Here is a 14164-nt window from a genome sequence, read left to right as displayed (position 1 = left end):
GCGTCCATAGGGTTGTCTGCTTTTGTAAGCCACCATATAAGGATTTATGACTCTCTCTCGACTGGGCCTTGGCTCCAAAAACCTCAAAGTCTGGGCCTGGGTGTTACTTTTCACTGGTCAACCCAAACATACTTAAACGATGCAGAGAGAGACACAAACAAAGCTGTCTGAAAGAAAGGAAATTGAACTGGTTTTGGAGGAGGGGGTGGGATGGAGAGTTAGTGGGAAGCCAGTGAACAGAAGAGGTTGCTGGTTTGGAAGGAATGTTGGTGTTTACTCTAAAAAAGCCCCCCCCCCTAGTCTCCTGTCCCTATCCCTGAACCACAGTCCTCAATTGAGGCTCTTGGCAGCCTCACTTTACAGGGCTCTGCAAAAACTCACACCAGCTTTTTAAACCAGGCCCAGACCTGCCTGTTCATCACAAACAGCCCAATGTCTCACACTGGGGCCTCAAAGACAAATACATAAAGCACCCACTCCTCTGCCTCGGTCCACGTGGCCCCGCTGCTCAAACACACTCTGGCCCTGGCGTTTGAACAGAGTCAACCTCAGCACGCGCTAGCCAAGAATGCTAACCGTTTGCTCTTTAACTTGGCGAGAAGTCGACGAATAGGCCGTCAGCACAAAATACGTTTCACAGGACACCCACGGCTAACCGTCTTAAATGGCTCACACAGACTATAAAAGGGAAAAACAAAAGACACACAACTACTCTTCTAATTTGAACCGTTCAAAACAAACAGTGAAAGGCAGCTGCTACAACAGACTCCTGGCCACGTCATCCAGAGTACCCTAATCTTGGCAGCAGGTAAACTATCTGCTAGAAAGTTAAATAAAGAACAGTTGAAAAGAGGAGAAGAATCAGAAGCTGTTCAAATATCAGGTGTGCGGCAGGCCGGAGTGATGTTGTATAACAGGGGAACCTCTGTAATCAGGCTGATACTGTTGTTGTTATCCTGTGACTCTCGTCCCTCCCTGCCTGCCCCAGTAGCCTCCATTGTCCTGCTGAGATTGCTTTTCTTCCTGGCCACAAGTAGCCCGTGGCAAAGGGTCTGTGTGTGTGCTCATGTGTGTGTTTGTGTGCGTCTGTGCTGCAGTGTGCAGCGGGCGGCTGAGGATCAGCCCAGGCGGAGAGCAGATGTTGTCATGACACCTGACCTCGGGAGCAGACACCACTCTGGGGGTTTCTCCACTGTTGGGCCAATCTGCCATCTGTCACTCTCGGAGGTCACCATGCACAGAAAGGCACTGTGCTTTGAAGACACACAGGCACGCAGGCGTACACATGAACACACACACGCATATATAGACACACACACACAGAGACGTACAGGCTCCACTCTTCAATACAGCCTACCTATGTTCCCCATTCACCTACAGTATTGTAGTGTAGTTTCTCTAAAAGGGTCAAACACACAGCGCTGACTAACTGTAATTAGCACCCGGTGGCCGTCCTATCGCATCTGACCACTGAACATCAGCTGTCATTTTCTATTCAATTCCTGACGATTCGGGGAATGTTGAATCGCAAAACTCAGCAGATGATTAACTGCAGACGAGGGGTGTTTAGGTTGGTCTGTCTGCGCTATAAGACAAAAAGAACACTCGACTGTTCCAATTAAATGTTCACCACGACACCATGAATCATTTTGAGAATTGAACCTCTTCAACACAGTATCGAATATCGAGAAAGTGACAAACCATTTTGGGCCTAGAGCTAATTAAGTTTTTGGTTTTTCACAGTCCGTCTCTCTTTTACATGCCTCCTCCACCTCTCTCTAAACTGCCTCCAGCCTGGAGTCAAACTGTTCTAGGAACACTTTTTTCCCCTGCCTTGTTTTTCTCCACTCTCATTTCCTGGCTGTTTGGTGTCTGTGCCTCTGCTAAGTATCCTTTAGTCTTGTCTGATCAGTTTGAAAGCACTCCCTCAGGGCTTGCTGTGGTGCTGTGCCTCAGCCCCTCTCTCTCTCTAATCGTAGCTTCCCAGCCCACATCTGGTAGTGTTCATTAGAGGCCTGTTTATTTGGCCCCATTACTGACAGAGCCCATGGGAAAGGAACCGCTCCCCCAGGGACACAACACAGAGGGTCAGGAGGAGAGGCAGGGGATGCAGGGAGAGGCAGAAAGGAGATAGGAGGTGCAGGGGAGTTGTGGCGAGGCAGGAACAGGAACAGGGGAGGAGGCTGCCTGGGGGATTTCTGACTCATGCTGTCTTCTCCTAATGACTGGTGGTGGTGTTGCTACTGCCTAGCCTGCTGCTTTACGAGACTGGGAACCTCGTAAGTGATTAAATGTGGCTGAAGGTGTGTGACACGGAAGCAGACCCTGGCGAAGTAGTTACTGTACAGAGCTCAGTGTTGTGTTTGGTTGAGGTCTACCTATGAGAACATTTTATGAAGTTTAGGTGATTCAAACAGATGCTATTGGCTTTAGTTAAGACATCGTTTTACCCCATTCTTTTGCATTTTTAAAGGACCTCCTTATCACTCCATCCAGAAGAAAGCCATTAACTTATGTTTTGTGTGAATTTATGTGTGTGAAAGTTCATAGAACACCTGCCGCTGTGAGGCAGTCTTCTGTTTGGAGTTGAATGGGAAAACCACAAGTAATCATGGGTATTATGGAGTGTGCTGCCTTGTGGGTAATGCAAGTCCCTTTTAGTTGTTCAGTTATGATCCACAGACAGACAGGTGGTCGGGCTCAAATTCATCAAATGAGGAAATGCTCCTCTATTGTTGTTTTCTCTCCTGCCTCGCTGCACACGCGCACGCACACATGCACACACAGATGGCCTCGCTGTCAGTCATATTAGCAGGTGATCAAAATGTATGTGATTTTTCTTTGTTATGTGTCGCCCCTCAGACTCAAATATCTCTAATCCAGCGTTGAAGTTCCCCAACGTCAAGTCGCTTCAATCAGTCAGAAGTCAGAACAGAACAGTCAGCGGCTCAGTTCAGCCCCTCCTTCTCTCCACTGAGGTTTGTGCCAAAGGGAAGCCGACCCGGGCCCGGCGGCCCATGAAAGCCCAGGGCCCTGTGTGATGATATGATCACATACAATACAGCACCTTTTCTTCCCCCGGTCCTTCGAGGCGGTTTCCTGCGTCTGAATGAAAGGATGGGAGTGGGGGGTGGAGTGGTGGACTAAAATGCTGGGATTCATCTGCCTCGTAGCAAACAGAGGTTGCATTGAAGCATCATTGGCCAGGACAAGGGCTGGCTTTCATTCATGAGTTTCAAGTTCCTTGGTGTCTACATCACCAATGAACTATCATGGTCCAAACACACCAAGACAGTTGTGAAGAGGGCACAACAACACCTTTTCCCCCCTCAGGAGACTGAAAAGATTTTGCATGGATCCCCAGATCCTCAAAAGGTTCTACAGATGCACCATCGAGCGCATTCTAACCGGTTGCATCACTGCCTGGTATGGCAACTGCTCGGCATTTTACCGTAAGGCTCTACAGAGAGTAGTGTGTGCGGCCCAGTACATCACTGGGGCCAAGCTTCGCCCCATCCAGGACCTATATAATAAGCGGTGTCAACGGAAGGCCCAAAAAACTGTTAAAGACTCCAGACTGTTCTCTCTGCTACCGTACGGCAAGCGGTATCGTAGCGCCAAGTCTAGGACCAAAAGGCTCCTTACCACACCACACATGCCAGGGAATGAATGGGCCTGCTTCTTATTTCACTTCAGTCAGAGAGTTTTAACACACACGTAGCTAGGCCATCTAGCTAGTTATCCAAAGGGGAATTCATTAAAGCCTGGACAAACACTTGAGAGAATGATTATCCGAGGTTATATCAGTTCCAGCTCTTTGAATACAGTGCCTGCAGATTAGAACCTGTCATGGAAACCTTCGCCTCAGGCGCTAACTGGGCTATTTATGTCTTTCTGAAGGAGGGGAGACTGGCTGTTACTGCAGAAGACTTATTTCTCCAGGCAAGCAGGCTCACAGACAGGCAGCACAGGGGACATCTATGCTAAGGTTTGACTCTCCAAATACTGAGGCCTCAGCATGCATCATCACATCAAAGACTTCTCATCAGGCAAAATGTATGCACTACATAGGGAATAGGGCCCCATTTTGGACACAATCTGAGTACAGGACAGGTTGATGAGTGACAGACAGACAGCAATATTGCTCAAAATACCCTGGCTCAGTCTCATTCATACCACATCACCTCCAAATCTCCCTTCTCCAGTGGGGGACTAAGCCCTCCTCTGAAGCACAAGAGGTCACGTGACTCACTGTATCAATTGCCGGTCCCAAAAAAAGACAGATATTTTGAGGAGTCTCTTCTGTTTTCCTGCCGACTGAGGCACAGTATGTGAACCCTGGGCACGGCAGCCCTCTCCAGACAGTGCATCTCTCATCTCCCTGGCTGAGGCTCTGAAGCTAAGCCCCTTGATTCTAGCCATCCTAGAGTGTGGATCATATCTCTCTCTTGGGTTCTTATTGGCCCTACACTGCACTGCTTTCTGTTACTGTCATGTCAGCTTACTAGATGAGAGGCCTCCTTCAGATAAACTACCCTGGCCTGCCCTGATCCCAGTAGCTCTCATTCACCAGTCCAGATATGAGGGAGGACCTCAGTATTCATGGCATGGAATGTAAAGTAGGCATCCTACAGTACTACACTGAACAAAAATATAACCGCAACATGCAACCATTTCAACGATTTTACTGAGTTACAGTTCATATAAGAAAATCAGTCAATTGAAATAAATGAATTAGGCCCTAATCTATGGATTTCACATGACTGGGAATACAGATATGCATCTGTTGGTCACAGATACCTTCAAAAAAAAATAGGGGCATAGATCAGAAAACCAGCCCTTTGCCTCATGCAGCGCGACACATGTCCTTCACATAGAGTTGATCAGGCTGTTGATTGTGCCCTGTGGAATGTTGTCCCACACCTGTGTAATGATCATGCTGTTTGATCAGCTTCTTGATATGCCACACCTGTCAGGTAGATGATCTTGGCAAATGAGAAATGCTCACTAACAGGGTTGTAAACAAATATGTGCACAAAAGTTCCAGAGAAATAAGCTTGTTGTGCGTATGGAACATTTCTGGGATCTTTTATTTCAGATCATGAAACATGGGACCAACACTTTACATGTTGTGTTTATATTTTTGTTCAGTGTCTATAAAACTGAAGCATTGGATGGCACTTTACCTGGGAATACTACTTGTCTCGACTTCAGAGCAGTATTGTTTTAATTGAGGTGAAGGAAGTTCGTGATCCTGTCAGGAATGGGAACATGGCCGTGGAAATACACTTTCTGTATGCTCAGGGAAGGAATTTCATGGAGACCATCAAAACATATAACGTAGCCTATATTATTCAGACAGGTTGCAACACAGACAGACGCCACCAGACCTCACCAACCTGCTCTCTTCCGCTCTCTCTCAATTCAAAGGGATTTATTGGCAAGGGAAACTTATTTTTACATTGCCAAAGCAAGTGAAATAAACAATCAAAAATGAACAGTAAACATTACACTCACAAAAGTTCCAAAGGAATAGAGACATTTCAAATGTCTTAATATGGCTATATACAGTGTTGTAACAATGTGCAAATACTTAAAGTACAAAAGGGAAAATCAACATAAATATGGGTTGTATTGACAGTGTTGTTTGTTCTTCACTCGTTGCCCTTTTCTTGTTGCAACAGGTCACATCTTGCTGCTGTGATGCACACTGTGGTATTTCACCCAATAGATACGGGAGTTTATCAAAATTGGATGTGTCCGAGAATATTTTGTGGGTCTGTGTAATGTAAAGGAAATATGTGTCTCTAATATGGTCATACATTTGGTAGGAGGTTAGGAAGTGCAGCTCAGTTTCCACCTCATTTTGTGGCGGTGTGCTCATAGTCTTCTCTTGAGAGTTAGATCTGCCTACGGCGGCCTCTCTCAGTAGCAATGCTCACTGAGTCTGTATCTCTCTCTCTCTCTCTCTCTCTCTCTCTCTCTCTCTCTCTCTCTCATCAAACCCCCAATATGAGGCCTTGGGTCTACTGTATCTTATGGGTTCATGGGTCTTCATTAGGCCTAATTTATAACCTGAAAAGACTGAAGGGATCATGCCAATTAACCCACCTGGATGTGGTGAGTCCTCCAGTCATTAACTTATGTTGTCAACAATTCAGTAGGACCTGCCACACAATTCTTTGATTTTGAAAAGACAAAGCAAGCCAGTTTAGCCTACATGGTGAGAAACGCTTGAACATTCAGTGGAAGATTGTGGAAAGAAACTAGCAGCATTGTTGACATTAGGCCACGGTTTTAGAATTGGATTAATCTGATAGGGTGCACTTAGCTTGCTCTGTTGAATGTTCCCATTTTAGTCATCATTTCTCACATCACAGCCCTGTTTAAAGTTTGCCCAAACATACTGTATACCCATAAACAAACATTTCCAACATTGAACACTAGAGAAGACACAACACAACCTCTGACCTCTGCCTGTACATTCCAGACACATTGTGGGATTGTCAACTCTTGTTACCGTGGGATAATACAAAAAATGAAGGCATAGTAAAAGATACACAAAAGGAAGGCGTAGTAGAGAGAAAATATCAGCCCTCTCCAAAAAATAGTCTAGCAGGCCACTAATCACAATCTCCATGTTTAATTAGGAGAGTCTGAGGACAGTGACAGGCACAATGATGGCTTTGTGGCCCAACAAGGGGGGCGAAACACTGCCAGACACAATTAAGATGTGGCCCAGAGCCAAAATGGCTGCCTGGGCCTGCAGGAGCCAAGAGCTGACCTGCCCTGATTGAGCCTCTGCACCAGCCCAGTTTCATCCCACTCCACTGCAGCTCAGTAAGGCAACACTGGCACTCAAATAACAGGCTGGAAACAGAGCCAATGTTCAAGTAGCCTTTGTGCAACAGGGGGTAAGAGGGGTCAGGGAACAATCGAAGTTCTACATGTCATTGATGTGGAAGAGCTACTGAACGCTTTGTATTGACCTGCTCATTTCACTTTAAAAATGGAAAACAGCAACAACAACCTCAGATATGCATTACAACTTGTTTACTAATTTACAGTCTCTTTATGTATCTGTTCACAATTATGAAACCATCCAGTCTAATTACCCTCTACTTCCATCTGTCCTTCAGATGAAAATCTCTCAGAGAGAGAAAGCCCATTCAACAATCAACAGGGGGACAAAACCCCTTGAGCAGGGGGCGGGGGGAAGGACAGGGGCTGCAGCCAGAACTCACTGGGAAGCATCACCCAGATTAGTCACACAGAATTAATCTGACTGGAGAACAATGGCCGCCGAGCTTCTGGCAAAGCCCAGCTGTCGCTCCGTGAAAGAAAAGAGAAACAAGATTTAGGACTAAGAGTGAGTGTCTCCAACAGAGACTTCTGCCGGAGAGAGGGGAGAGGGAGCCTTCATTCAGTAGCAGTGGGCTGGGCTGAGCAGGCTTCGAGACACACAGACACAGCGACCCCCCCGGTGCAGTCCTCTTCAAAACCCACACATCTCATTCATGCGCTGGCCCAGGCCTAGGTTGTAATTGTCTTCCAAGAATAGGCATGTGCTACTCTCTTAGACAACTGAAAATGCCTTCAGAGGCCCAAGCTAAGCCTCAACTCAACATGATAAAATTAAACAACTTCATGTTCTTGGATATGTCATTTACTAAACGCTCTCTGGAATGTATAATATGTGTTTCATGCAGGTGTTTGCTGTGCATATGTATCTCATGTAAAATAAAGGGATTTGAAACTTACTTGCACTCTCCATTTCCATCAGCCGTGGCCTCACACCTCCCCAGGTTCAAACACGACTCGGTGGACATAGAGCATCTTAGGCCTGCAAACAGAATGAGTCAATACACCACACACACAACCTCAATTCTTTTCACAATTGAGGAGAGGATTTTGATATACAGTCATCAATGGATGGTTTTGGAAAAGCAACAAGACGTGAACAAAATAACATCCAAATGCTTGAGTGTTAAACAACAGAAATATCCTTCATGATGATGATTGTATGGACTAGGTGTGACTACTGCCACCTTGAAGTGCAGTTTGTGGTGAATGAGACTTGACACACCGGTAGGCGCATTCTTCCCTTTGCAGCTGTCCCAAAGAATGTACAATATTTGGGGAGTAACATAGCGCTGCAAAATGGTTCTGTGTAACTCGACTCAAACCTGCCTCAATGGTTAATGCTCGAGTTTTCATATTCCTGTGAAGTTATGGGCTGAACAGTGAACTTTCTTGCAAACGCAGAGCGAATGGCGCAAGCCGCATCTGTGAGCCGAGAGCACAACGGTTAGTGCTATCCAGGATCCTATGATGACAATACAATATCCTGCCTGGCTATCTGTAAATACAAGATAAATGTGAAGGTGCAATATGCAGAAATTGCTCCACCATTTCCTGGTTGCAAAAATTCTAATTGTTTGCCTAATTTCAGTTTATGTGACAAAACAAGAATGTATAGTGTACAAAATCATTGTACCACCTAAAGCACTGCGAAATATATTTTCAATAACCAAAAATGTTGTATTTTCAGCTGTTTGAAGCTGGTGTACAAAACCGAAAGTAAAATGCAAAAACTAAACTTAAGAACTGTAATTATAGAAATAGCGCACATAGAAGAGATCTATCGCGTCTTAGACTTGCTTTCATTGAGAATGACAGATCTATAACTCACATTGCTATGTCAATTTGGTGGGGTCACCCACAAAGTTACATATCCTCCTGAGATCCATCATTTCTGTCCTCTAGTGGACATCAGATCTTGGTCCGTACCTGAGGCCATACAAGCCACTGTATTGAGTCCTGCTGTCCCCTTGAGAGGACATCCTTGCCAACTTTATCTTCCTGGTTCTTAAAATAATGTCTGCTTCACATTTTATGGAAATTTAAAAAAGTGTGTGTAATTATAATTTATCATTTTTGTGAGTTTGATATTTAAATTGTTTCTAGTAAGTGAACATCTCAGGAATAGTTACGTGAGTAGTCAGGACTGTGTCACATTAAATAATAGTTCAATAAGAGCTTATCAGGAAATGTCCTCTGTAGTGGACACCCGGATTCCGCAACTATGTTTTTCACCTACTGTACCCACTGACTAATGTAAATGTTATCATATTTACGTCCTAATGACCACTAAAGAGGGCAATTTTACACTTAAAATAACTGATAAAAAACATTTAAAAATAATAATAATAATGTTGGTAACATGTTTTCTTTCTTCAGCTCAAACACTTATTTGATGTAAAAAATGTTTATATATATATATATACACAGTACCAGTCAAAAGTTTGGACACACCTACTCATTCATGGGTTTTTCTTTATTAAGACATCAAAACCATGAAATAACACATATGGAGTCATGTTGTAACCAAAAATGAGTTAAACAAAATTAGATTCAAATTCAAATTATATTTTAGATTTTAGATTCTTCAAAGTTGCCACCCATTTCCTTGATGACAGCTTTGCACACTCTTGATATTCTCTCAACCAGCTTCATGAGGAATGCTTTTCCAACTGCCTTGAATGAGTTCCCACATATGCTGAGCACTTGTTGGCTGCTTTTCCTTCACTCTGCGGTCAAACTCCTCCCAAATAATCTCAATTGGGTTGAGGTCGGGGGATTGTGGATGGCAGGTCATCTGATGTGGCACTCCATCATTCTCCTTCTTGGTCAAATAGCGGTTACACAGCCTGGAGGTGTTTTGGGTCATTGTCCTGTTGAAAAACAAATTATAGTCCCACTAAGCACAAACCAGATGGGATGGCGAATCAAGGCATAATGCTGTGGTAGCCATGCTGGTTAAGTGTGCCTTGAAATACATAAATCACAGACAGTGTCACCAGCAAAAGCACCCCACACCATCACACCTCCTCCTCCATGCTTCACGGTGGGAACCACACATGCGGAGATCATCCGTTCACCTACTCTGCGTTCACAAAGACACGGCGGTTGGAACCAAAAATCTCAAATTTGGACTCATCAGACCAAAGGACAGATTTCCACCGGTCTAATGTCAATTGGTCGTGTTTCTTGGCCCAAGCAAGTCTCTTCCTATTATTGGTGTCCTTTAGTAGTGGTTTCTTTACAGCAATTCGACCATGAAGGCCTGACTCACGCAGTCTCCTATGAACAGCTGATGTTGAGATGTGTCTGTTACTTGCACTCTGAGGCATTTATTTGGGCTGCAATCTGAGGTGCATTTAACTCTAATGAACGTATTCCCTGCGGCAAAGGTAACTCTGGGTCTTCCTTTCCTGTGGCGGCCCTCATGAGAGCCAGTTTCATCATAGCACTTGATGGTTCTTGCGAATGCACTTGAAGAAACTTTCAAAGTTCTCGAAATTTTCAGGATTGACTGACCTTCATGTCTTAAAGTAATGACGGACTGTCATTTCTCTTTGCTTATTTGAGCTGTTCTTGCCATAATATGGCCTTGGTCTTTTACCAAATAGGGATATCATCTGTATACCACCCCCACCTTGTCAAACCACAACTGATTGGCTCAAACGCATTAAGGAAAGAAATTCCACAAATTAACTTTTAACAAGGCACAATTGTCAATTGAAATGCATTCCAGGTGACTACCTCATGAAGCTGGTTGAGAGAATGCCAAGAGTGTGCAAAGCTGTCATCAAGGCAAAGGGTGGCTACTAATATTCTCAAATATAAAATATATTTTGATTTGTTTAACACTTTTTTGGTTACTACTTGATTCCTTATGTGTTATTTCATAGTTTAGTGTTGATGTCTTCAATTATTTCCCATCAACGAGGAATTCCCAGTAAGGCAATGTAGAAAATAGTAAATATGAAGAATAACCCTTGAATGAGTAGTTGTGTCCAAACTTTTGACTGGTACTGATATATATACAGTTGAAGTCGGAAGTTTACATACACTTAGGTTGGAGTCATTAAAACTTGTTTTTCAACAAATCCACACATTTCTTGTTAACAAACTATAGATTTTGCAAGTCGGTTAGGACATCTACTTTGTGCATGACACAAGTAATTTTCCCAACAATTGTTTACAGACAGATTATTTCACTTATAATTCACTGTATCACAATTCCAGTGGGTCAGAAGTTTACATACACTAAGTTGACTGTGCCTTTAAACAGAGATGAATGTACTTTGGTGCGAAACGAGCAAATCAATCCCAGAACAACAGCAAAGGACCTTGTGAAGATGCTGGAGGAAACAGATACAAAAGTATCTATATCCACAATAAAACGAGTTCAATATCGACATAACCTGAAAGGCCGCTCAGCAAGGAAGAAGCCACTGCTCCAAAACCACCATAAAAAAGCCAGACTACGGTTTGCAACTGCACATGGGGACAAAGATCGTACTTTGGGAGAAATGTCCTCTGGTCCGATTAAACAAAAATAGAACTGTTTGGCCATAATGATCATTGTTATGTTTGGAGGAAAAAGGGGTAAGTTTGCAAGCCGAAGAACACCATCCCAACCGTAAAGCACGAGGGTGGCAGAATCATGTTGTGGGGGTGCTTTGCTGCAGGAGGGACTGGTGCACTTCACAAAATACATGGCATCATCATCATCCACATTATGTGGATATATTGAAGCAACATCTCAAGACATCAGTCAGGAAGTTAAAGCTTGGTCGACAATGGGTCTTTCAAATGGACAATGACCCCAAGCATACTTCCAAAGTTGTGGCAAAATGGCTTAAGGACAACAAAGTCAAGGTATTGGAGTGGCCATCACAAAGCCCTGACCTCAATCCTATAGAAAATGTGTGGGCAGAACTGAAAAAGCATGTGCAAGCAAGGAGGCCTACAAACCTGACTCAGTTACACCAGCTCCGTCAGGAGGAATGGGACAAAATTCACCCAACTTATTGTGGGAAGCTTGTGGAAGGCTACCTGAAACGTTTGACCCAAGTTAAACAATTTATTAAAGGCAATGCTAGCAAATACTAAGTTAGTGTATGTAAACTTCTGACCCACTGGGAATGTGATGAAAGAAATAAAAGCTGAAATTAATAATTCTCTCAACTATTATTCTGACATTTCACATTCTTAAAATAAAGTGGTGATCCTAACTGGCCTAAAACAGGAACTTTTTACTTGGATTAAATGTCAAGAATTGTGAAAAACTGAGTTTAAATGTATTTGGCTAAGGTGTATGTAAACTTCCGACTTCAACTGTGATATATATATATAAATAATCGGGTCTCATGAGCATATTGCAAAGAATGAAAACTGATGCTGGAATATATTCTTAACTGTCACATTTTAAGACGCAATTTTAAGTAATACCCTCAAAAATAAGATGCCTTTGAAGTTCGAATGCAACAAGTGCAACATTCTGAGATCGTTCTACAATCAATGTCACTTCTTCCCATTTGTTCTTCCCTGCACATCAGCAGTTACTGTGCACTAATACGATTTTATATGAGTGAATTCATGGAAAACATCTACGTAATAAATGTACAATTTCACTTATTTTATGAAATTGTATCCACTGTGTATCGAACAAAACACGGTTGAATATTGTTATTGCGCTTACCTCGTGTTAGAGCAATAAGCGGCAACAGGCAAGTTAGTTTCACAAAGAAATGATGCATTCCTTCTTTTCGGATTTAAAATTGATGTATAATTCCAATTGGAGTTATCATAGATCCTGTTAATTTTCCTCTTCGACAGTTAAAAAAACTTCCAATTCATCATTTCATAGATCCAAAAAAGTAAACGTTTGCGGCGTGTCTCTAAACTTCGTACATGCGATGTTTTCACTCCAGCTTCGGAGTTGTAAATGACTCAATTCCCGTAACCACATATAGGGGCGTCATGGTTCCGCGCCACTAGGTCTACTTCGCCCACGACAGCTATTCATTATTTTATTTAATCTAGAAATGTTCTGAGGAGGAGTGGGAAAATACGCCCACCCTGTAAAACTATAAAAGTATCACATTTAAAATATATATATATATATATATATATATATATATATATATATATATATATATATATATATATATATATCCCATGCGTTTCCTGTTGGTAGATTTAGCAATCACTGACAAAACAGACACTTTAAAGCGAGAGTATATAGAATTTCCAGTAAATCTAGGCTAATTTCTATTAATAAAAACATAAATATAACAGAATGAATCTTCAATTAAACCAGGTTAAAACAGTTAACCCTTAGTTTGGAAGAATATGTAGTTTGTGTTATGTATGTCTTATGTCATAACCAATTTATAACCAAATTAAGGACATATTCCGACATTGTTTATATTTTTGTTGGTGGCCCACACTTTTATTGTATGCTCATTTTACAGTATGGCTTTCACATCACTAAAATACAGATGTAGAAGCCAGTCTTATCTTTAAGTAGCCCAAGTGAAGGTGTTCTCTGGTTACTATCATTTCCACATACTCAACATACAGACAAAATCATTCTGTTTTGCTCTCATACTTTTGGAAAATGTGTTTGTTTTTCATAGAGCTATTCATGATTAACATATGTTATCTAGCATGTGAACCATGATAACAGATCTAATCCTCCATAGCTGGCAAGTAAAAGCTGACAGTAGGCCTGAAACAGATAAATACATTCTGGGTGTGCTTAATCAGCAAACACAGAGCAGGTCAGATTTCACATTTATTCCATCCAATAACACGTTGACATATAATCCTTTGTATCTTTTTTTAAATCCTTTGTTACGGATATGGGCTTTGCAATGTCTAAATATCATGGGTAAAAATCAAGAAGGCCCTTAATGAGAATGTTTTAGTAGTTTTATGGTGACTTTGGTTTCTTAGGCTGGTATGTGTATCCTAAAGGGGTCAGATCACAATCAGATCGTCAGTACAAATGTCAACTTCCATTCCCAAACAACATTCATTCATTTCTAAATTTAGCAATAATTAATTTGGAACTAATCATAACCAAAAAGAAGGGAAATATTTGCAACTGGTGTTTTTTATGCCTGCAGGGCTTAATTTGTTCAGTGGTGAATCCATATTTCTGTATGACATTTAAAGGAGCTGCATATGCAACAGGACCTCCAGGTAGAACATCAACCCGGAGTGTGGCATGAGGAAGACTGAAGCAAACGTTGTGGCCCTGGAGCCTGAGAATGGGGAGAAGGGTTGGAAGAGGAGATCATGGAGAGAA

General features: G+C 42.5%; 1 protein-coding gene across 2 annotated transcripts in view; it reads right to left on the bottom strand.

Annotated features, from left to right (window-relative positions):
• The window catches only part of LOC129826112 (neurogenic locus notch homolog protein 1-like), a 45388-nt gene extending 32566 nt beyond the window's left edge, over positions 1–12822 (bottom strand). For both annotated transcript variants that reach the window (XM_055886445.1, XM_055886446.1), the window contains exons 1-2: positions 12551–12822; positions 7762–7843 (exon numbers count right to left, since the gene is read on the bottom strand). In XM_055886445.1, the coding sequence (XP_055742420.1) occupies positions 7762–7843; positions 12551–12608 (140 nt within the window). In that variant the 5' untranslated portion in view covers positions 12609–12822. The remainder of the gene's footprint in view (positions 1–7761; positions 7844–12550) is intronic.
• Positions 12823–14164: the final 1342 nt, after the last annotated feature.

The sequence above is a fragment of the Salvelinus fontinalis genome, chromosome 28 (genome assembly GCF_029448725.1).
Source record: "Salvelinus fontinalis isolate EN_2023a chromosome 28, ASM2944872v1, whole genome shotgun sequence".
NCBI classification, from domain to species: Eukaryota; Metazoa; Chordata; class Actinopteri; order Salmoniformes; family Salmonidae; genus Salvelinus; species Salvelinus fontinalis.
Note: the sequence above shows the minus strand (reverse complement) of the source record. Positions and strands in the feature narration are given on the sequence as shown.